Raw genomic sequence first — 24701 nt, forward strand, 5'->3', positions numbered from 1 at the left:
TGTAGGTTTTTTGGAGTTTGGAAATGTGTCTGTGTGCAGGAACAGCAAGCATTCAGATCCCTAGTGTGTTCCTGTAGTGCGACAAAGATGTCCAGCTGTGTCACACACACTCCAGCCTCCCAGAGTGGCAGCCATGTTTCCTGCTGCTGCGTCCATCTCCTGATCCAAACACAGCCTGCGCTCAGCTCACAGTCTGGGGGCTTTTTCTGAGAATTTCATCTTCAGAAAAGAACAGACAGAACTGTGCTTGCAAACACCACACCCTCCTGATTACACTGTGTGTGTGTACGTGTGTGTGGTTCACCACGTACCTTTAGACTTAGTGTTCCCTGGTCCCTAACAGTAGCTGGTGAGATAAACAACATGCAGGGAAACACTGGCTTTGGGCTAGTTAATGTGATGTAGCTAAATGTGTGTGGGGCTCCTTAAGCACTATCGACCGGCCACTTGGATGTTGAAATAAACAATAACAGGAAGGGTGCTGACTACAGGGTAGCAGTATTGTGGTTCACACACACACGGTACAGTGTGTGTGTGGATGCCTCTCACTTTCCTCATCAGCCTGACTGGGTTTACACGCCCTCCAGAGGCAGAGAAGGAAACTGCAGTCATGAGCTCTGAAGTTTACCTCAAACAATGGGTGTGCAAAGGTGCACATCATTCTTGTTTTGTCATTCTCATACTGTCCATTACTCATGAATGTAGCACAGAACATTTCCTCACAGCACAGCACAACAATGCGTCATGCTGTGAGGAACCTCATAACTGCCAACTACTTGACATTTGATACTCGCCCTCAAATGTACTTCTGCATGTTGTTTTAATCCTTAAAATATTGTCCTTTTTATTTATTTTTTACATTTTATAAATGTATTATTGTGCATTTTATAAATGCCTATATTTTACAATTCAACAGCCAATAATGTTATACTTAAACAGCCCATATAATCACATTTATCCTCTGCTTACCTTCAGGGTGGTGAAGTGACAGCTGGTACGAAGCTTTAAACAAACCCAGCCGTCTGTAGTTCTTAATTGACCTGACCGAGCTTCACAAAATATTGCCTTAATCTGCATCTAGACAGCAATGAACCGAACACTGGAAACTAGCCACTCTAATGATCTCCAAAACGTCCCCAAAAAATACATCACCCCTGGAGATCAGCTTCTGCCTACTGCATGTTGATCCAACAGCCAGAAACACTGGGCAAATACTGACCAATCAAAAGGGCTTTTACAGCAGACTGTTTAAAGGAAGTAGAATTCTGACTCGACAAATATCCTCTCGCTAAGAGGAAGTGTGAGGTGTTGGGTTACGGGTGGATGTGAAGCTGTCATACCAAAACTCAGACTTTAACCAGCATGTCAAGAGATAACTCAACATCTAGGAGATTGAATAAGTTAATATTTGACCCCTATCCTCACACTTACTATAACATGTGTTTGAGCACAGACCCAGAGCTTTGGCCTGAGTCAACACATTTGGCCTGAAACAAAGCCACAGCTTACCAGAACACTATTTCCAGAGACACTGTTATTGATATGAACTGAGGAAGGTGGCGGTCTTGTGTGCACACACGACAGGCACAACCCACACAGTTATTTGTAAGTTTCTGTGAAAATGTGACACCCTCACAAACTTCCAGAAAAACACTACTTCTTGGCAAACTGTGTGTGTGTGTTTCCATAAAAGCCGTTTCACCTGTGGTGGACTTGGCTCTGTGGTGGGTATCCAGGAGGTCCTGCAGCAGGTGGGACTGGTTGGCCAGGGGTGTTGGGGGGTCCGAGAGGAGGGGCGAGGCCAGGGGGCCGTCCCGTCTTAGGATCAGCTGGAGGGTCTGCTCGGCAAACAAGGTCTGGATCAGAGCCAGGTCAAGACTGGACACAGCCTGGCCGTTCAGAACCAGGATCTCATCCCCCGGACACAGTCCTGTGGGGTGGGGGCACAACACACGCAGGTAAGAGAAGGTCATCTGGCAAGCATTCAGGGAATAGAGTCAAACACACACACACACAATCTCTTTCTCTCGCTCACTCTCACATACACACACTCATTCTCTCACGCACACAAACACTCCCTCTCTGCCACACACACACACACAAACAATCTCACTCACTGACACACATTTTCTCTCAGACAGTAACCAAGGGTATTACCTTGACTAAAGGCCAGTCCATCTGGGAGCACTTCACTGACAAAGATCTTGCTGTTCCTTTGACTGTCTATGTGCCCTGTGACTGCAAAACCTGACAACACACACACACACACACACAGAAACATGGGTCAGACACAGGCACACAGAAAGACACAGAGGTATGGACAGCCCCAGTAAAGACAGACGGACACACACACACACACACAACTGCTCGTGTGCACTCACCAAAGTCTCCAGTGCAGGCAGGCTTGGTCATGTGCAGGGGGATTATATTCAGAGGAACCACCTCCAACTCATCATACAACTGCAGCAGGGGAAAGCTTGGTCAGCATTCTCAACGTGTCAATGTGTGCGTGTGTGCGTGCATGTCTATACGTGTATGTATACATGTGTGCGTGTGTGTCCATGTGTGTGCTTCCCCTCACCTGGTCCAGGATGAGTTTGTGGGGCCCGGGCGTGTGCACCTCCACAGTCTGGCCCACACACCTGTGCAGCCTCAGACAGTGCAGGCTGGGCTCCAGCTGCTTCACCTGCAGCACAGAAACACCATGAGTCCACCTGATACCACAACCTGGGCTGGGCCCCGCATGTGTTCGAAAGCTTGGAGACACACACTGAGTATATTGGTGGCTATTATGCCGGGGTGCTGGTTTGTTGTGAGGTATGGTGAAGAGGCTGTAGCCTCTGCCTGTGGGAACCAGATCAGGGGGTAGGGAGGCTGAGACACGTGGCCTAGTCACAGTCTGTACAAAGAATGGCTTCAAATAGCACAGAAACACCAACAATGGCCGCAGTAACATGAATAAGCCATGAGCTGGTCACAGGACACCAGCAAAGCGTGGGCCGGTCACATCGTGCAGACAGCATTTCAATATGGCCGCCTCTCGTCACGCGCTGCACAACACAGGCCCCACAGTGGTTACGTATCAATGTGTTCATTTCGCAAAGATCTTAAGTGACAGAGGTAACGTGTTCATTTAGCAGACCGCTTTATCTAAAGCCAGGTACAGGAGGGGATTTAAACCAGTGACCTTTCGATCAATGCGTCAATCTATTGTTTGTGTGTTGAGTCTAATGCTTTATCACTGAGCTAAAGCCCGTGAGTGTGCAAGTGAGCTGGTTATATAAAGAAAGCTGTTATTCAACTCAAAGGTTATCCCATAGTCCTCCTTACCTTGCACGCTACGGAGAGGACATCAACCACCAGGTAATCTTGTCTGATGGGCACTTGGACTGTCAGGCTGTCTGGCATGTAGATGCTGGTGTTTGCTTCCCCACTGCAGTCCCACGGTCCGCCCTTGGGGGGCGACATGGAGTAGATGTTGGCCAGGCCATCTAGTCTCTGGGAGGGAAAGCAAACAAATCAATACGACCACATTAGACCAAATGTATTAACTGGCAGTGGCTCAAGCTGCAGAGCAAAGATCTCATGCAATTAACCATTTAGAAATTCATTTGACATCATAAGACGCGAGCCGTTCCAAATAATAGCCATCATAATGATGGTGTGTACACAGGGGGGTAGAGTGCTGGGGTATTACAAAGGGCTAGAGAGGGTCTAGACTGAGATCTACACTGTTCTACTGAGCTCAGGGTGGGCCCCTTTGGGTGATTTTATGATTCAGGCTGAGAGGGCTGTCCAGGGAGCCATTTGAAGGCAATTAGTTCATAGTGGAACTACCAGTGACACACTGGGGTTAGGATTAATGCTGGTATAAAGGCCTGCCACTGGCCCACGAAGGCGGACATTTTGGGGTTTTGGTTTCGCCTCAGTGTCTCTGAAGGGAAAAGTGCCACTGTTGCATTCTGGGTTGTGGTGGGGACCACGGAGCGTTGTGGAGGCTCCACATCTAGAGGAAACAGCGCAGAGTCAAATCATCTCAAACCTCACATGATTCAGCATTTCTGTGAGAAGGCCAGTAGTTGTAACTGGATGGATTCTAAGGACAGATATGAGACATGAGGTATCACTGAACTAAGTTTGAAAGTGAGTAGTGTTCAACTGCAAAGGGAGACTAGAAAGGGCTGTGTTTGTGAGTGTTTCCTAGAGACAGCATGTCTACTGTTGATGCATCACCATGTTTCATGATGGAAAGCCTTGGGAGACCCATGTCTCAGTGGGGTAGACTATGGTCTCTTTGATTTGGCCAATGATGCTATAATGTTGGTTGCTTAAACACACACACACAGACATACACAGAGCCGGGTGTTAAAAACAAAGTGGCATTCTGACCAACATGGCCAGAAACAACATGGGCGTAAAGACAAACATTCAGCTGGTTTTCCAGCAACATGTCCATTTGGGTAGCGTAACCTGGCCGACTGCAGCCAAAATAAAAGCTCCCAATGTTCCTGCCAACATGGGCCCTGACCTTTGGGGACACAAGCAACAAAGAGCTGCTTCAATGCTAACGTTTGTCTGCTCTTTCAGGTTAATGAGGTTGTGTTTGGAGGGAGGGGGGTGGAAAAAAAACAGTTGCGGTGACAAACGTTGGGTCAGCAGCAACACTGTCTGTCTGGAAGGCCGTTGGGTGACTGGAAAGCTGTGATTCCGTTGTCGCCGGTGACAGGTCCACAGCTCCTAAAGGCCGGTAGCTGAGTAACTGTGCACTCATTCACGGCCACAGGGTTGTAATGGGCGGGTCAACTTTCCACTGGCGCTGCCAAACCTCACACTGCATGTGTGTGTGCGTGAAAACCAAAACTATCCTTCAGTTTTCACTCCTGTAAGACGGGAAATCATTTTAAACTGCCAACCTCCACTCTACCCTGGTACATTGTAAGACTTCCATGTAAAGAGGCCCAAACATCTGGTATAAGAGCTGACCACTGTCCAGAAACACCCTCTCAACGCTGGGATCCGCTTAGCAACAGGTCAACACAAATACCACACCACAGAAGAAAATAGAACCACCTGACCTAGTGAATAAGAACAGGCAGGAAGATGTTAAAGGAATAGAACTCTAGACTTCACGAGGGAATCAAACAAACTACATGATCCATAAGTCTTTGTGCTGGCAAGCCCACGCCTCCCCAGAAGTGGAGCTTCTGTTGCCACCGACACCTAGTTCTGGCCCTGAAGTGGAAGTGCGAGTGAAGTTTGTCATGGGCAACTGAGCATGGCATTGATGCAGAGGTGGTGACAGAGAAAGAGACTGGGGTTTACAACTCTGAAAGGAGACTTTTTATGGTTTGTTGAGAGCCTGGGGATTAGTAGTACAAGACTGTGGAGCACAGTTTAGAGTACAGTGTAGGGTAAAGGTGTGTGTGTGTGTGTGTGTGTGTCGTCTCCCCATGGGTTTGCTGCTGACTGGGGGCTGGTATACAGGACACATTCTTTCCTGTTTGTCGACACCGTCAGCTCATCACCAGCACGGTGAGACAGTTGTGAGGCGAAGCCTGCATTGAGGCGTCACAGAGACAAGAAGCGCACACACACACACACACACATGTTCTCCATTGGATTAGATCTTAGAAGATTGATAAATAGAAAAAATTACAAGAGCTCTGAAGCCAGTTGGTGATGGAACAAAGACAGAGCCAGTACATGTCCAGATACAAGTGAAGGATAAGGAAGGAGGGTGAGGGGAGAGGTAGAGAGCAAGGGGAGATGTAGAGAGCAAGGGGAGATGTAGAGAGCAAGGGGAGATGTAGAGAGCAAGGGGAGAGGTAGAGAGCAAGGGGAGAGGTAGAGAGCAAGGGGAGAGGTAGAGAGCAAGGGGAGATGTAGAGAGCAAGGGGAGATGTAGAGAGCAAGGGGAGAGGTAGAGAGCAAGGGGAGATGTAGAGAGCAAGGGGAGATGTAGAGAGCAAGGGGAGATGTCGAGAGCAAGGGGAGAGGTAGAGAGCAAGGGGAGAGGTAGAGATCAAGGGGAGAGGTAGAGAGCAAGGGGAGATGTAGAGAGCAAGGGGAGAGGTAGAGAGCAAGGGGAGATGTAGAGAGCAAGGGGAGAGGTAGAGAGCAAGGGGAGAGGTAGAGAGCAAGGGGAGATGTAGAGAGCAAGGGGAGAGGTAGAGAGCAAGGGGAGAGGTAGAGAGCAAGGGGAGAGGTAGAGAGCAAGGGGAGAGGTAGAGAGCAAGGGGAGATGTAGAGAGCAAGGGGAGAGGTAGAGAGCAAGGGGAGATGTAGAGAGCAAGGGGAGATGTAGAGAGCAAGGGGAGAGGTAGAGAGCAAGGGGAGATGTAGAGAGCAAGGGGAGAGGTAGAGAGCAAGGGGAGATGTAGAGAGCAAGGGGAGAGGTAGAGAGCAAGGGGAGAGGTAGAGAGCAAGGGGAGATGTAGAGAGCAAGGGGAGATGTAGAGAGAGACAGACAGACATACACAGACAGAGGGGGATAAGCAGAATTAACTGCATATGGTGCCAAAATCAATACAGCTTTGCTGCATTCTCCGCAACCTTGGACCCCAACACCCGACCAACAAACTGCTTCTAGGAAGAAGTTGTTTCCGAAAAAGTCAGACACAGGAAAAGAGACGCGTCAAAAAAAACATGAAAACATCTAGTCTGAAAGGCCATCATTGTGCCTGGCTAAACCACTTCCTATTATGACTCTGGGTGTCGCAATTTCAAACATAGGGTACATTCACAACACCCCAGTCCTCTCTACCCACATCAATACGAATCATTGTCGCTGTTGGAAGAGGGACGCTTCAGTATTAGAAGATAGGCATCCTGTCCCATCTGTGACTGTACCATTGTGTTCCCACTGGCAGAGGGTGCCTGCTCTAAAACCTTAGTGGCTGTGCAGATCCTGACACTGGCAGGCCAAATGGTTCTCTGGGTTGAGAAAGGTGGAGAAAGAGGCGCAGTTGGAGAAGTCAACTCGATGCCAGACACTACTTACAGTGCCCTCCAAAAGTATTGGAACAGTGAGGCGAATTCCTTTATTTTTGCTGTAGACTGAAAACATTTGGGCTTGACATCAAATAATGAACGTGAGACCAGAGATCAACGTTTCAGCTTTTATTTCCAGGTATTTACATCAGGATCTGATGCACAACTAAGAAAATATCACATTTTGTTTGAATCCACCCATTTTTCATGTGAGCAAAAGTATTGGAACAGATATACTTAAAACATTTAAGTGAATAAGACTTAATATTTAGTTGCAAATCCTTTGCTTTCAATAACTGCAGCAAGTCTGTGACCCATTGACGTCACCAAACTTTTGCATTCTTCCTTTTTGATGCTTTCCCAGGCTTTCACTGCAGCCTCTTTCAGTTGTTGTTTGTTTTGTGGGGTTCCTCCCTTCAGTCTCCTCTTAAGCAGGTAAAATGCATGCTCTATAGGGTTTAAGTCTGGAGATTGACTTGGCCAGTCTAATACCTTCCATTTCTTGCCCCTGATGAACTCCTTTGTTGTTTTGGCAGTGTGTTTTGGGTCGTTATCTTGCTGCATGATGAAGGCTCTGCCAATCAGTTTGGTTGCATCTTTCCTTAAATTGGCAGACAAAATGTTTCTGTAGACTTCCGAGGTCATTTTGCTGCTGCCATCATGTGTTACATCCTCAATGAAGATTAATGAGCCCGTCCCAGAAGAAGCCATGCAAGCCCAAGCCATGACATTACCTCCACCGTGTTTCACAGATGAGCTTGTGTGTTTGGGATCATGAGCAGTTCCTTTCTTTCTCCAAACTTTAGCCTTTCCATCACTTTGGTAAAAGTTAATCTTTGTCTCATCAGTCCATAAAACTTTGTCCCAGAATTTTTGAGGTTCATCTCTGTACTTTTTGGCAATTTCCAGCCTGGCCTTCCTATTCTTCTTGCTAATGAGTGGTTTGCATCTTCTGGTGTAGCCCTTGTACTTTTGTTCATGAAGTCTTCTGCGAACAGTAGATAGTGATACCTTCACTCCTGCCATCTGGAGGTTGTTGCTGATCTCACTAACAGTTGTTTTAGGGTCTTTCTTTACAGCTCTCACAATGTTTCTGTCATCAACTGCTGATGTTTTCCTTGGTCTACCTGTTCGACGTCTGTTACTTAGTACACCAGTAGTTTTCTTCTTCTTCAGGACATTCCAAATGGTTGTACTGGCTATGGCCAATGTTTCTGCAATGGCTCTGATTGATTTTCCATCTTCTCTAAGACTCACAATTGCTTGTTTTTCACCCAAAGACAGCGCTCTGGTTTTCATGTTGTTTTCACCTCTGAATACAGTCTGCATAGACAAAACTTATCTTACCCAATCTGAACCTGAGTGTAGACATTCAGTGGTATTTATTGATTGAATAATGTATGTAATAGGACACACCTGGGCAACAAAACACACCTGTCAGTCACATGTTCCAATACTTTTGCTCACGTGACAAATGGGTGGGTTCGAACAAAAAGGTGATATTTTCTAATTTGTGCATCAGATCCTGATGTAAATACCTGGAAATAAAAGCTGAAACGTTGATCTCTGGTTTCACATTCATCGTTTGATGTCAAGCCCAAATGTTTTCAGTCTACAGCAAAAATAAAGGAATTGGCCTCACTGTTCCAATACTTTTGGAGGGCACTGTATCACATGTATTGGTGCTGGTGCCACCTTATATCCTGCCAGTGAAGCTAGGGCTGTTCTGATCCATGTAACACCTGTGTGAGGAGCGTTCACTCGTTCAACACTCAGACGGCATGACAGGCTGACACCCAGCAGCCTCAGCCCCTCTGCTTCAAACGTCTGCTGGGTGGACACGGTGGCTCTTCTGCAGTGTGTTTGTGGAATAGACACACCTGCAGACACACTAGAGGAAACGGTGCTTTGATCCTGAGTGCACACACACAGCCTACAGACACACACACACACATCCACAATCTCACAATGTTTGATCCTGAGTCTGACAGACACAAGACAAGCAGCAGACATGACCTCCACCCTGCCTCGCCTCCTGGCCCTTGACCCCAGTACCTGGGAGTTGTCACTGTGTTCTGGCATGCACGGTGGCGCTAAACTTGGTCATGAAATCGACTGTATTCCGACCCACCAGGATGCATGACAGGTGATGAAAACCACCTCTAAAACATCAACATGTCAGTTTGCACTCACCTCAGAAGCACTGGGAGGCAGACAGTAGGGCTGTTCACCGTCGTTCTCAAAGATCTACAGAGAGAGAAAGAGTGACGTTACGACAGATGGTTTAGTCAATCCAGACATAGTCATTCATTAATTAGACTGTACATGTATATTATATTATCCTTATTATATACTGTCCACACACATTGATATTATAGATCTAATTAAAAGTGTGCAGTCAGTCTTGAGCTTTGATACTATTTTGGTGCAGGCTTTAGCCTTTGCGGCTTCAGACGTTGTAATAAGCAGTGTGTGTGTGTGTACACGTGTGTGTGCATGCGTGTGTGCATTGAGACACTAAGCTCATGCTCTTGTGTGGCAGAAGACAGGGAATGGAGAAAAAAAAAAGGAGATGAAAGAGAAGACAGCCAAGCCCAGGGAAGAAAGGAAAAAGAACCCTCAACATCTCTGCCTCATCCCCCCTTTCCCTTCAACCTCTTAATCTCTCCTTTCTTGATCTCCCCTCCCCCCCCCCATCCCCCAATGCCCATGTGATGTAAGTCGTGTTGTGGCCGGAGTCTGACGCGAGGCTAAGCTGGGTGGTAAGGGTGACTCTGCAGGTCAACTCTGCTGACACAGTGCAGACCCACGTTTGCTGGGTGAGGATTCCAACTCTAACTGTAAGAGTCTGCAAGAGTTAGAGACCTTTCACAGGCTCAGTCAGAAATGGCCATAGAAATGAAGAACAGTATTTTGCTGTCTGCATGAAAGCTACAGAAAGTATGCTCAAAAGGCGAAGAAGCAAGGTAACCCATTTCAGAAAAACCCTGAAACACGCGCACACACACACACACACACACACACACACACACACACACACACACACACACACAGTCCCCCTTTGACATCCTGTTGACACACTTTCGCATAGTCAAGCGGCTAAACAACCCTGCCTGCTCAAAAATCCCACTCGTTTTAGAACTCCTAAACTACTTCTTCCACAAATCCCTGGGCGCCTATCTGGCCTACTTCAGTCAGCCTGAACAGTCGACAGCTCCCAACGGGGCATCCTATGTGACAGGGATTGTGTGAGTGTGTCTGGCGGGGTGGGGGCATCTGGGAGAAGTTGTGGTTTGGGAATTGCCGGAGTAAATCCGATTTGGGCTTCGTCAACACAGATGACTCAGTCACTAGTTCCTCTGTGGGAGGAGGAGCTTGTGGAGGATGTTTACGCTCTAGGTAGGAGAAATGGGAGGAGAGGAGGGACAGATAAAAGAGATGAAGTGGAAGAGACATGTAGAGAAAAAGACACAGCGAGGGAAGGAGAAAGAAAAAGGTTCAAGATCAACAGTGAAGGCACTAGAAAGACACAAAGTGACAAGGACAAAGTGAGAGAGAAGAAAAGGTCCATGTCTAAAAGGGCAGTAAGTGTGTGTGTGTCTATGTTCTGATTATCTAGAGAACTGGGCATTGTAAGAAGTTGAAATTCTCCACGCGTCCTGCTTAGTACCCAAAAAATGCAACATTGAGTGTGAAGTTGTTTGGAAGAGCGGTTTGCAAGAAACAGATTTTAATAAATGCATTCACCGCCATGTTGAGCTGCACTAAGCAATGGAGTAATGGATATGGAAAGCCACCAACGGGCACTGCACTAGTTTGATTTAAGTTAGAAGCAAGAGTAAGGCGGTACAGTACAGAGACAGCATTCAGATTCCTCTCTAGTAAACATGTTGTGAATCCAGTGGATAGAACAGCCAGAGATCCAGTGATGTCACACAAGGAGGAGCTGGGGTCCTCCCTAAAGACAGGGGGCAGTATCCTCTACAATGGGTCAGACTGGATCTTTACCATATCAGCTGATTCTGAAAATGTATTGATTTGTACCCAATTCAAATACCATTACAAACATTTTCAACGTAAATGTTGCAAAAAAGTACCAAAACGGCTCTAGACCTAAAAACTCAAGAGGGAGATCCTGCAGGGAGGGGGGGAATGTGGGGCTGTTTAATATTTAGCGGCCTTACACAAACCATCTGTCTGGCGCTGCAAGGCTGGGGACAGAAGGCTGCAATTTACCACATATGGCTTTTAATAATTCATGCTACATTTCTGTCCTCGCCCGTCGCCACCTCGGCCTTCTGCAGTGTGAAATGGAACTGGGCCTCATTAGGCTGGCCTGCTGGACAGCCACGCCCACACGCCCACACGCCCACACGCCCACACACTGTGTGTAAGGATGTTATGAGTGGGACAGCAAAGACCCCCTTTCAATTCAAGTCAGAATAGGATCTGATCTTTGGAGCGCCAAGGACGGTCAAGGACATGGTCCAACATCAAGATTTGTTGCAGTAGTCAGGAAAAAATGATAGATCAAAACCATATCAATGCCACATCTGCTGAACTCCCATTCATAAAAATTGATTTTCTATAATAGGATTAAGGAAGGGAGAAAATGTTTTTTTATGGTCTTGAGATGCATCTTAAATTAGACCACCTACTGCCCTGTACTTTTCCGGGCCAAACCTTCAGGCAAGAAAGGGTGGATTAGAACATCAGTAAATAATGAGTCTGTGTGTGTGTAATTACTAACCTGTGAGGATTTCAAATACCCCCTCTCATCTGGACCTGGGTTTGGAATGTTTCCCAGTGTTTACACAGTAAGGGCAATATGCACTTAAAACTCAGAAGAGCTGATGAGCTTACACACTTGTAATAAACACAATTGCAATTAATGTGGGGAAACATGGGCTTGGACAGGTTGGGTAGGTAGCCCTCGCTTGAAACAAAACGTGTGTGTGTGTTTTTTGGGTGTGTGTGTATCATGTGTGTGTCACGTGTCGTGTGTGTGTGTGTGTGTGCGTGTGGTACCTGGGATACTGAGGGCCTCTTCTCGCGTCCTCTCCTGGTGAGGTTGTCCAGGCCCTTCAGGGAGGAGAATAGGCCCCTCTTGCTGCGTGAGCGCTGGCTGAGGGACACGGAGCGTCTCCTCAGTGTGGCCTCGTCCCTGGAACAGATCTGGACAGCAGACACGCCGACGAGTCACAACTAGGCAGCATTACCGCTTCCCAGTCAAGCTCAACTTGTATGCTTTAGGTCATTTTTCATCTAGTCCACTAATCCATTAGAGTGGCAAAGAACCACCAGTGAATCTACTAGAATTTCTAGATTCCTTTTTTTCCACAAATTCCAAACATTCCACAAATTCCTATAACTCCAAAAGAGGATTCCTACAAAAGTCTAGGCACAAGTTCTACAGAGAATCCTGATTGGTCCAGAGCCAGGTGCATGTCTCACCAGTGCGTGGAAGGAGGAGACAGAGAAGATCCCCAGGCGCCCCAGGGCTGCTTTGGAGGGCCGGCTGGCTGCAGCCAACAGGCCTTTGGGGTTGGGTAGCTCGCCACCCTGCAGGCTAGCCAGGTAACAGCGCATCCTGAACAGGTCCATATTGAACTTCTCCAGGTTCTGCTCCCACTGTTGAATCTGATACGGGGAGAGAGGGGTGGAGGGGAGGGGGTGATAGAGAGGAGAGGGGGTTTAGGGTCAGGCGAGTGCATTCCATCAAAATACGATTGCTTGCAGATGTTGGTTTAGGGGTGGGGTCTATATGTTGGAAGTGGAAGGCTGTGGGGTACCAGGGTTGATAGCAAGGGCTGGTGGTGTGTGCGTGTGTGTGTGCGTGTGTGTGTGTGTATACGCGTTAATCCCTATGTCTCTGTTATTCTATGTAATAAAAGTCATGGGAGCAGGATGATGATCAACAGGCTACTCTAAATCCCCCTGCCCGTTCTAAACACACACACGTTACATGATATGGTATGAGAAGGTGCTTATTTTGTGAGCAAGAGGGGGTTCACTTTAATGAGGAAACAGTGAAGTTAAACGGCCCTCAGCATACAATTGACTTTAATAGCTTTAGTCTGCCCACAGTTCATTTACAATACAACACACTATGGAGTCTTCTTCTAATAAGACTCATTCACATTGGTGAAATTCCTCAAGCCCAGGAGGGATATGGGGGAGGAGAGTTGGTGTGAACCTTTTGCATTCCATAGGCTAAACAAAAGGTCACAGCAGTCATACCAGGAGCTAGCATAAAGCTGCAAGTTCAGGATGAGCTGATGAGATGAAGTTGTCAGCACTAACAGCTCAAGCCAGTAACATTATGGCTATGCAGCCGGTCACAGTCAACAAGAAAACATTACCAGAAACACTATACCAGCATCTAGGAAAATTCTTAAAAGTGTGCTTGATTTGGCTTGCCTCACTTCACAGAACTCCAGCTCCACATAACACCATAAAATCAGGTCAGACAACTCTTCTTACACTGGACCTTAGGTGCCAGCAAATCCCCTGAGAGAAGGTCTTGCCATTGCTATTCCGAGGCCAATATAATAGTGTGGACTACGGCACCGAGGAGGCGTTTAAATGAAGAGGAATTAAAATGTCAGTTAGGTAAACTCCTCTTCATTCCCAGTGGAAAGAATGAGAGGTGGATCAAGGTGTGATTGCTGGATACAGGGAGGACATGTCCTCCGCAGCGAGCGGAACCGTCGCAAGATTCATTTCAGTCAGATAACGAGCTGTCTCTCTCCTTCACGGGCCCACATGTCAGAAGTCACACAGGCGGTAAATATCCTATTTGGAATATGTCAGTCTACTTCAGCATATCACTTGTGGTTTTCTATGAATATGCTTATACTCTCCCCTACAGAGATAGCGAGAGGGTGGAAAATAGGCTTGAAGTGGAATGATGCATGTGCCCTCTTAGGAGAAGGTCTGCAAACCTCTGAGACAGTCACTGGTGAGGGCATTAGGACCCAGCAGGCCTGGGAGTATTCTACTCCTATTGAAGCCTCATTCAAATAGGCAGGAATGGGCCAAACTCCTTGAAGATCCTCATCTCCAGTTAGTTTCCTCTCCAACATCTGCCCCCTCTTTCTTTAATGGCAGATCCTTAAGTCTTAAAAGCAATACTCATTCACTAGTCATTACTTAGGTGGGGTGGAGGTGAGGAGGACTGAAAAAAAGCTGATGGCCTGGCACTGATTTCTGGAAAGGGGAAGATTGAGGGTGGGGGGGGGGGGTTAGACACATCAAAGTGCCCTCTTGCAGTAACCAGCACACCCCTTCCCTCTACTCTCTTATCACCCCCCTTCCCCATGCAATTCATTATCAGCCCTAGGGCTCTCGTCTCGTTCTAATCCCGCCCTTTCCCCTCTGACCCTTTATCATTGGCTCCAGACCATGTCCATCTGTCCTGAGGTAGTGCCCTAGCTAAGAGGAAACAGACCAGTTGAGATAGATAGGACTGGATGGACAGACATGGGTGAACCATCCTCAAAGTCATGGGTGCGTCATCTTTTTCCCAAAGAAAAGTTGACCAGCCATGTTACTTAACTTCTAGTTATAATAAGAACACATGACTGATTTGCTTTCATAAACCCCCCAACTACCATCAGACCAAACACTGCTGCTAAAACCTCAACATGTCCAAATGGAGTCATATGCTTAGATTAGGAAGTACTCTGAGGCAGCCAAATTCACCTCCTTAATCACCCCACTCTATAAATCCTATTTTATCTACTCTTGCCCAGATGGGACTGGAGAGGGGAGGGCTTTTATCCATTGTATATTAGCTGTTAGCTAGGTACGGTGGGCTAGTTTTAGCGGGCTGTTTGGGTCTGGCTCTCCCCTCCGGCTCATAGACCATAATGCTTGTTGAGAGCCCATTACCGTAAACATCTGGATTCCTAATCTAATGCTATGGGAGAAAGCTAGTCCTTTGAGTGCGTGCTTTGGGACCATTAGATTTAGGCCAATTCTCCCGCTTCTCAAAATAAATCACAAGTTGTTGTTTTTTTTCATTGCATTTTTTTTCTCAAACGAAATAACACACAGTGGTTGTGAGAGTTTAAATTACTACCCTGATGCAGAAGAGAAATAAAAATTGCTGAATTGAAATGTTCTTCCAAACATAACCACCCGCATCATTGTAAACCCCGGGATCCTCCTTGAATTCACCACTTCCTTCACCTCCCCTTCCAACACTTCAAGCTCCCCCTCCTCCACCCCCCATTTCGACCTCCTCTTCCTCCCGGCACCTCTCCCGCTCACCTGGTTCTCGATGGCCTTGCGGTTCTTGGGGTCGTGGACCACGGTGAGCTGCAGCTCAGCCATCTTCTTCATCTTGCCGTCCATGTCGATCTTCTGCAGCAGCCCGCGGATCTGGCTCCTCAGCAGGCGCGGCGTGTCCTCCTTACCTTGGCGCTTGGCGAACAGCGAGGCGCTGGCCGAGTGGAGGGCCGTCACCCAGTTCTCCAGGTCTGTCTGGTTACTGGCCTGGGGGTGAGGGGGAGTGTATGTGGGGGTGGTGGGGGACGGCAGGAGAAGGAGGTTAGACCTTTTTACTAGTAGGATGCTGATGTACAGTGTTAGACCAGTTGTAAAACTAGTTGCTGTAATATGATTTACCATTTTCACTGTAATACTTGAAAGATTGGAACTTGGGGTTGTTCTTCAGCATCATAAAAATCATCATCTTCATTACCATCATCCCCATCAAGTATTTATTGTTGGTTTAGATTATTTATGATAGGTTTAGCTCATATGGACCGTTGAGAGGAGCAAGACCAAATCATTCCAATGTACCTGTCCTTTTTACAAATGGGAAATAAACTTGAGTCATTGTGAGTACCAGCTAGTAACCGGTCATGTTCTCAGTTGTGTTTCCATGCTTTGAATGTGGTGAGATGAGAGGGGCGAGTGACTCATGGGAAAACTCAGAGCTCTGCGCTGTTTCACTTTATAGAGTGAATGGTTTCCTAACTGCACTGATGTCAACTCCACCTCAGCATGTCATGAAGGCTGACCCTGAATACCACAACAAGAACCTCTTGTTCTTCTTCTTCAATTGCAAAGGGAAGCTTCTAAACGTGGCCAGAAGAGTCAAATGTGACTTTTAGCATTCAACGGTGGATATGAGGTCAGTAAATTTGGTATTGTTTGCTCCGACACTCAAGCTAGAGAGTCAAACTGTATTCTCTTAATATCAATGTTCTCCTTGGGATTGGACATGCGGATAGACACAATAAACACACAGTTTGCATCTGTGTACATAAGTGAGCACCACTATGCAACACATTACAAAACCACTCAAGAGACGAGGCCTGTATAAATGTACCCATTTACTACCATTAGACACAGCCTGTCTACTCTCATAGCACACTACATGATGAGGGTCACGTCAAAGCAGCGCTTGGTTGCCCAAGCAGGAAGTGGACCATCAAACGAGCCTGCCTCGACACACGCACCAACATTCCACAGTGGTTTCTGGTTCTTATTTGTGTGTTGGATGGGACACGGGTCTTTGCGTGGCAGCCAGAAGAGCCATATGTGTGGAGTCGGAACAGACAAGCCCAGCATGCACTGGTAGGGAGGCACTCATTGCTGACTCACTAGGGAGTCATCACTGATGCTGGGACCTCTCAAACGAGCTGAGCACCGTTGGGCGTTTCTGTCTAGTGTGTTTGGGCACTGCAGGTGCGTGGTGTGTTGGTGTGTTTGTGCTTCTGCGTGTGATGGTGCGGAGCCAGGGTTCCTCACCTGGAAGAGGTAGACATCCCCGTAGGTGTTGCTGAGGCAGAAGACGTTCTCCTTCTTGGGGTGCTCGGGGACGGCCTGGACGATGCTGTCTTCGGCCAGCAGAGCGTAGCGGGGAGACAGCTCCTGGTCTGGAGAGCCCCTCCCGTAGGTCTCATAGAAGAGGAGGGTACACCCTGGAAGAGAGGCAGAGGAGGGTGGTTAGAACAAATGCAAACATTCATGGTATTTGTATATGGGTCCATATTGGGTATAAAAACGTGTCCTTGTCTCCCTCCTTTGTTCTAAGTGCCTTAGATACTTTGTGGATGAGTAGGCGGAAGGAAACCCACACACACTGGCTGAAGATTATCTATTTAGCCGCTAAATGCTACAACATAATTCCTTGTAAGCTTTTAGGGGTAACGGAGGATCAGGTGAAGTCAATAGCAAATGTAATGTGCTGAGGCTAAAGGCTGAGGCTAAGTAGAGGAGGTGTGCTCTGCCAAGGACAGGGTGCCCGTCTTCAGGAGAACCATGCGATGGCAGGGTGAGGAACTCTCAAATACTAGGCCACTGTTCTCTCAAGTTGAATACACATCGACTATTCTTTGTCAGAATCCTAAAAATAAATGTCAGTGGAGTTCACTTGCTGCCAGGGTTGGCATGTGTGATTTCAATAGGTTTTCTTGGTAAATGGTAATGGAGTGCTCTTGGGATCTCAATTCCAGTGAAATGGTGAATGACAGCTTCAATATTGCCCACGTAAAAAAGAATATGTCAGAGTGCCTCCAACTTCCCGACCTCCCCAGGCTCACCTTTCAGCGTGACCCAGTACTGCTTCCACTTGCGGCGGTTGACCTGCTCCAGCTTCCTGTCCTTGTGCAGGGTGAGGAGGGGCTTGAAGTAAAGCCACCCCGCCCTCCTCACCACACCCTGCTCCTTCTCAAACAGCATGTCCAGCTGCTCCAAGGATCCCTCCGCCGACTCGCTGCTGCTCTCGCCCCCCTCCTCCGTGCCCGTGGAGGGATCTCTTCTCTCCGCCCCTCTGCCAGCTCCGCCCCCACTCCCCCCGCTCCCCTGGTTGGTACCGGTACCGATCTCAAGTTCCCTCATGAAATTCTGGTAGATGTTCTGCCGGAGGGAGTCGCTGCCTGGCTGGTGGAGTGCACCTGCAGACTGGGCCCGGGAGGCCCTTCCTCCGGGGTTCCCTGGGAGCCACAGCAGGCTGGAGACCTGCGAGGGGGAGCTGGTGTCAGCTGTGAGGCCGTCCACCCCACTGTCAAAAGTCTCACTCGGATCCTTATACCTGGGGTCCTGGAGAGAGGGAGAGGAGACAGAGGAAAGAGAATGAGGACAGGGACAATGAAGTGAGCGCATTTGGGAAGTGAGGGGAATGTTTAATTTTTTTTATTAAGAGGCAAACAAAGTTTGAGGAGAGATATTTTGGGAGAGTATAAGGTAAAGTTGATGACAGACAACCTAAAAGTTTCCCTTTTACTCAGAAGGCAAACCCCTCACTCTGGTACCTGGGCCACAGGAACTTTCATTTGTGGCGTGTCCTGATCCCAATAGAACACTTCATGGAATTGCACACTTTCATTGCTAATGAAAGCTGTCCAGCACTTCAATAGATTGCAGGATTGATTCTCCCCTGGCAAACAGCTGAAGAGCACTTCAAACACATACACAATCCAGAGCCCTTCTTCTGCAACCCTCTCAGTCGGCCTCCACCAGCCTTGTTCAGTGTCAGTCTATACCACTCTCACTTCTCCATCACTGACATCTCCCTTTCACCTTTCTACCTTCCTCCATCTACTCTGTGTTCCCCCAATACCATACGCTCCACCCTCCAGGCTGCCCTAGCCTCAGACTCTGTCCTCTCTCACTCTTTACACTCTCACTGTTCCATTCTTCCTCAGGCTGCTGCAGCTGCTTCTCATTAGGGGGGTGTTTTGGGGTCTGGCTTGCAGGTCACACTGTGACCCTAAACCTACTACTGAGCCCCGGAGCCCAGGAGAGGAGAACCAGAGCTGGATCCCCTCCCGGGCTGAGCCTGGCTGCTGAAAGGCGGCAGCACGGTTGGCCTGTTTGATATACTACTCCAGGGGCAACGGTGGTCAGATTAGCCCCAGTAGGGGTGATAAGAGTCTGACTTGAAACCCAGAGGAGAGCGCCCCAGACAAGGGTAGAAGTGGGGGTGGAGCGGGCCCCTGAACCTGCATAGTTTTGGGGGTCCGTATGGGCCAACTTCCGAACAGAGAAACCCACTGAATGTGTCAGCGTGTGCCTTATAAACGACCCTGAGTCGCCCCCGATTATAGTAGTTAGAAAGTCACACTACAAATATAGGCCTTGAGAGGAATTCACAGTTTGGGGCTGTTAGCTGAAAGAGAGCATTTATCTCTAAAAATAGAGCTAAGCTCGTTGTTATTCTGCAGTGAGACCTATGGTAGTCTGAGGCATACATTTGGTACAGTTTCTGGCGCTGGACAAAAGGTAGAGAAAAGACAGGGGGGTAACCTCAGCTACGGTTCAATGTCAAACCAAAAACTTAAACGGAATTGAATGACTTCTAAACATCAATGTAAACATGCCACCCCTGCCCCACCTAGAGAGGCACAGCAGGTAGCTGTCTCACTGAAACCTACCAGAAAGCTGTGGGCCTCAAGCTCTTCCTTACATGAGTTCATCACCAGCACATGCCCTGAGATTACCGGGGCTATACAGAGTGCCAGGAGGATGGAGAGGACACCACTCACATGAAGGGAGGCTTGTGCGAGAGGCAAGTTTCCCTAGGGGGGTCACACAGGCTGTGTGTACAACAGGTCCTGGTGTTTTGTCTCAATCTTTTTGCCTGATCACTAAAATGTGGCAAGACCAGAATTGACAAGTATCTATCCGTACACCTCGATTATACAACTGAAGACAGGTTGTATAGAGGCATCACCAAACCATACAAACCACCATGACCACATCCTGTCCAGAGGGAAGGAGGCAGGGGGTTCTTAAATCTTCATCTGGGACTTACTTTCACTCAAACCAGGGCTTTTCAAAGGCTTTCATCAATTTCCCTGGCATTATGAGAAAAGCGTTTACAAATTTCATAAGGCAATTAAATCAAAGCATATAGTTTGATTTCAAGCTTCAAAGTCGTCTCAGTTTAAGTTAATTTGAGAACATGTAATGACGCTCATTTGGGGGAATTCACTTTTTAGCTGAAAATACAATAGAAGATGTCTTCATTCTAGGCTGCCATGTCAAATCCAGTAACGTGCATGCACAGAGGCTGTTCTGACAGATTGTTCAATAATACCTTACTTGTGATATGGTGAGGGCAATGACTCGTGGCTATTCTCAACCCTGTGAAGAGAGACAGCATCCTGGTGTCATCTGACTGACTGGCCCAGTGCAGTCCACTACTCAGTAGCCTGTCTGTCCTAATGCAATACTGCAAGACAACACCTTCCTGCGACCTACTTCCTGCTCCTCTACATGCCTTGGGAAGGATCCACCACGCTCAACGTTTCTCAAATGTCAGCAAAGCGCCCCGTTTGAACCACTCAGCAACATCTTTCGGAATAACAGAGTCCTAACAAACAACTCAAGTAGGATGAGTGATATAGGATCATTCCTGCTGCGTTGATCACAATGCTTTGCTATAACCCAAAAATACAGCTACAGGATTGACCAAAAAATGGATACTGAAATATACCCGTCCTAGTCATAAATGGAATACAATACTCCCCTGGGATCTCTCAATCACCATTACAGTACTATTAAAAACACATGACAAAACCATTTTAGTTTACCCACCCAGAAGAAGTCATCGTGAGATCTGTAAATCATCCCATGGCTCTTCATCCTTAGGTCTCTTATCTACTGTCTGTCGTACCGAACACCTTGCATCACTATGAGCCTTCACAAAGCACCTTGCCCCGCCTGTGTCCCAATATTACATTTTGGTGCTGGTGCCACCCTGCTGCGCTGTGTCCTCAGACAGCTGGTGGCATGGTGCTAACGACCGGGGACGCTGTTCCATTCCCGGTGACGTGACTTCCTCCACTGTGGCATGTGGCCCGGTAGCAGCCTGGCTAGCCAAGAACTTGTGAGGACACTGCTAGTTCTTCCATAACATGCTGGGGTAGGGGTGGTGGTGCTTGGTCTAGAACTGGGGTATACAATAAGCATGCAAGCTACAATGCTACTCACAAAACTAGTTCCCAAACACACATACCACTAGACAATAACTAAATGTTGATGACAAAACCATTTTTCTATTTCTCTTTATTTGAGAAATCAATTGATGAGAATGATGAATATTGTAATCAAGAGTGTGTGACGGACAGCGGAAGTTGTATGCCTATTATAGGTTAGAGATCTATAATAGATCTCTAACCCTAACCCGCAGTCACAGGTACCCCTTTGCAGCGTCTACGGGATGGAATGGAACCTGACAGGTGAAACGTTTACAGAACCAGCAGCTGTGTCACTTACCAGGCTGACCTGGGACTTCCTCTTCTTCCTACTGAGACTTCCTGTCCAGTCGCTGAGGCGTCTCATGCGGCTCCTGATGGAGTCCTTCTTCAGGGTACTGGTCTCCCGGCTGGCCCCGTCCTGCTCCTGCTCTGGATCCTGCTCCTGGGCCCTGGCTTTGCGGCAGGGAAGGGTGTAAGATGAGTACTGCCTGGCCTCCGGACACTCCTCCTCCGTGGGCGCGTCCAGAACCGAGGCAAAGGAGGCCCGGTGGTGCCGCTGCACCTGAGGTGGGTCCTGGTACTGGCCAGATAGGTCCTTTGCTGTGGGGAAGGTGGCAGCCATTTTGGGGTCCCTGTAGAGCTCGGAGATGGACATGGGGCAGTCGAGTTGGAGGGCCGAGTCGTTACAGAGGGTCCTGCTAGAGGAGCAGGGGGGGTCCTGGTCGCAGAGCTCCGCACTGGGCCCCCAGGGGGAGTCATACCAGGAGCCATCAGAGCTCAGAGAGCTGCCCTTGCTGGTCCTGGCGGTGGACGTGGAGGAGATGGCAGGAGGAGCTCCATGGTGGGCTTCAGGTCTCCTGGTGCTGGAGCCAGGCAGCCGGGGGCTGGAGGTGGCCTCCAGGTTGGGGGAGAACTTGAGGAGCTGGACAGGCCCAGAGGCCTCGTCCAGAAGAAGGGCTCCAGGGGAGGTGTTGGTGAACTCCACCCTCAGGCTGCCGTCCTTCTTGATCACCACCCTGGGACTGCTCTGCTCCTCCAGAGAACTGGGAGCGTCCCCACTGACATTCCGGGCGTTACCGTTCACCTCCCCCCCGTAAGGCCCGTCCTCGTACGGCCTGCCCTCGTAACAGTACTCGTTCTCAGTTGGCGGATGCGAGCGTCCTTCCGGCGGACAGCGCTCAAGAGATCCGTGCCAGCAGTTTCCGTTGGGGCTACCCTTCGCCCCCTTGGTGACGTAATCGTAATGGCGGGAGACGTATGGCTGACTGCTCTTGTGAGGGGAGAGGGAACCACGGCCCACGGCCCTCGTCTTGTAGCCTGAGCCCCCCGGGCCACCTTTCCACCACGTATGTGGGCACAGCACGTCCTCTTTGGCTGAGCGGAACTTAAGTGAGTATGGCTTTTGTTTCCCTGGGAGGATGCAGCTGGGGCCCTTGGCACCCTGAATGCTGTACTGGCTCTCTGAGTTTCCCATCGCGATCTGGAGGGCACGGAGTGATACAGCATTACAATCACAGACAAGGCTACATCATGCTACGCTCCACCCTGCTACATACGATATTACTAGCACCATCTCTCTCTTTCTTATAAAGATGACATATTTTGCACTTTCCATGTAAAAACACATTGTTTAAGCATTGACGATATATATCCTGCAAGATTACAGTTGGCAGATTACAGTTGGTAGTTAGATAATGTGTCTCATACAGAGTTTAGACATCAAAAGCAGCATACAGCTCTCCTGTTAAAGACCCCCCACAAGTCACAGCTGCACATATTCACAAAAAGCCATTAGCTCACTACTCTTACTGACACACTATACCTACGACTACAGACTACAGTCGCCTTAATGACTTCCAACAGCTCAACATCGGGAAAAAAAGGGCTTCAAATTGCCAAAAGCACAAGGCCAAAACGTCTCATAATTACATAGTTGTCCTGTTCTCATTTGACTCCCCCTCTGATGAAAACAGAGTGTGACCAACGAGCCTCAAGCTGTTACGGCTCCTATGTGTGACTGAGACGGTGTGAAACGACTTCCAGAGAGATTCCTGAAGTTCCTGGATCTGCGATGGAGAGGCGAGAAGACATCTGATGTTTTTGCAAGATGCGAAAAAACACTGTTTGGTTTCGAAGACGTGTGGACGTGTCAACTCAGACAAACACCATGTTATGGAGTTGCAGCCTGATTGCTATATAAGACCAATTACATAATTCTAAAGCAGTAAGCAATGCAACGATGACTCTAACCCACTCTAAAGCTCTGGGCTGTGTTACCCTGCTAAGTGGCTTGACTCTAATCACCTCATCAGAGCCTCTACAGCTACATAAAACAACAAGGTTCTGAGCAAGGCTCTGACTTACCTCTTCTAGAGTGCTTTGTCAAAACCCATTACTCCAGCAGACATGGTGCTGCTCTCCTCTTCTCTCAAAGCAGACTCCTTCCCTTGCGGTCACACTCATCTGGGAGAGAAGGGAACACAACGAGAGAGCGTTAGCGGCCAGGCTCTCGTGACGACACCACAGCCGCTCAGCATGGGAGCAGACAGAGTGACCGGCTCCACGCTTGATAACAGGTGTGCTAATTAGAGGCTGAATCCTAATCCACAGGCTCTGAGGAGAGGACAGTGTGTTTGCTTATTTATTCAAAAGGTGACAATTCAAGGAAAAACACCAAACAATTAAACAGTAAAGCCATGAAAATCTCTGTTTACAAGTTGGAGAGCACCAAAAATATGATGTAAAAGAAGACATACATAACATTCAGATGATCAGAACTAGAAGGAGACACACACAACTGTCGTACTCCAGACTCCAGAATGTTCCTCAGCACTTGTCAAGCCAGCGTTGTTCTCAATAGTCAGCATGTTACGTGTCAAACCAGGTCTACTGAGTACAGTCCCGTGCCACGCTGCCTGACTACTGTAGAAACACACTCCTCCCTTTCCAATTCAAACCCTCCTTAGTTTGCCCCCTCCAGTCCAGACCAAACATTACTCGCATTTTTCCAACTCCGCAAGAACTCTGACGTCTTCCTCGATCGGTTGGGAAAGTTTCTGAAAGGCGGCTACAGTTTGTCTCCCTGTTTATTTTTAAACACTCAAATTCCGGTCTTTTTTTTTTTTTTTTGCTTTCCCACTGCCAAGATTATCTAGGGGTGGATTCCAAAAACAGAAATGGTTGGAGAGGTTTTCCCTCAGGCTGGGAGCTAAGACACAGCATGGTCTTCTGTACACAACAAGTCTACACATATGGACAGTAAGAGGACCTTTCACAAAGCAGCTAGCTAAGCAGCAAGCACAATATGACTGGATGTGTGTGTGTGTGTGTGTGTGTGTGTGTGTGTGCGCGCGTGTGTGTAGAAATGTACGTACTTGTTTGCACATGTGTGTGAGGCTATAGTGTAAAAGGACAACTGTCTTGAAGCTAACCTTGGGGATTAGCTAATCTGAGGAATTACCACAGTTTCTCTCTCCTAAAATGACCTCTGACAGGCCAAAGTTGAGCAGGTTTTTGTGGAATTTCTCAGTTCCGGACCGAGGTAAGAGATAAGATGGTGAAAAGATCAAATTATAAAGTATTAATACTACTAACATAATTACAAAGTCAAAGTATTGTCATTATTGGGAATGAATAACTGAACTTCCAAATTCTGTCCTGAGAGAGAGGGAGACAGAACGAAAGAGAGAAAGAAATACTGAATAAGACAGGCCACATAAAATGAGGGAGACAGAAAGGGAGGGAGTATTGGACACAAACAGACACTTCAGTAAC

General features: G+C 48.0%; 1 protein-coding gene across 4 annotated transcripts in view; it reads right to left on the bottom strand.

Moving 5' to 3' along the window:
- Nucleotides 1-24701, bottom strand: part of tiam2a (TIAM Rac1 associated GEF 2a) — a 65376-nt gene that overhangs the window by 19473 nt on the left and 21202 nt on the right. For 2 of the 4 annotated variants that reach the window (XM_047014923.1, XM_047014932.1), the window contains exons 2-14: nucleotides 23292-23390; nucleotides 21226-22407; nucleotides 17547-18045; nucleotides 16753-16925; nucleotides 15265-15489; nucleotides 12445-12630; nucleotides 12019-12165; nucleotides 9184-9237; nucleotides 3331-3498; nucleotides 2582-2686; nucleotides 2382-2460; nucleotides 2158-2247; nucleotides 1703-1930 (exon numbers count right to left, since the gene is read on the bottom strand). In XM_047014923.1, coding sequence (XP_046870879.1) covers nucleotides 1703-1930; nucleotides 2158-2247; nucleotides 2382-2460; nucleotides 2582-2686; nucleotides 3331-3498; nucleotides 9184-9237; nucleotides 12019-12165; nucleotides 12445-12630; nucleotides 15265-15489; nucleotides 16753-16925; nucleotides 17547-18045; nucleotides 21226-22401 — 3130 coding nt within the window. In that variant the 5' untranslated portion in view covers nucleotides 22402-22407; nucleotides 23292-23390. Of the gene's footprint in view, nucleotides 1-1702; nucleotides 1931-2157; nucleotides 2248-2381; nucleotides 2461-2581; nucleotides 2687-3330; nucleotides 3499-9183; nucleotides 9238-12018; nucleotides 12166-12444; nucleotides 12631-15264; nucleotides 15490-16752; nucleotides 16926-17546; nucleotides 18046-21225; nucleotides 22408-22856; nucleotides 22957-23291; nucleotides 23391-23683; nucleotides 23957-24701 lie in introns of those variants that run through there. The other 2 variants (XM_047014940.1, XM_047014947.1) reach the window with 2 other exon arrangements.

The sequence above is a fragment of the Hypomesus transpacificus genome, chromosome 3, assembly GCF_021917145.1.
Source record: "Hypomesus transpacificus isolate Combined female chromosome 3, fHypTra1, whole genome shotgun sequence".
Taxonomy (NCBI): Eukaryota; Metazoa; Chordata; class Actinopteri; order Osmeriformes; family Osmeridae; genus Hypomesus; species Hypomesus transpacificus.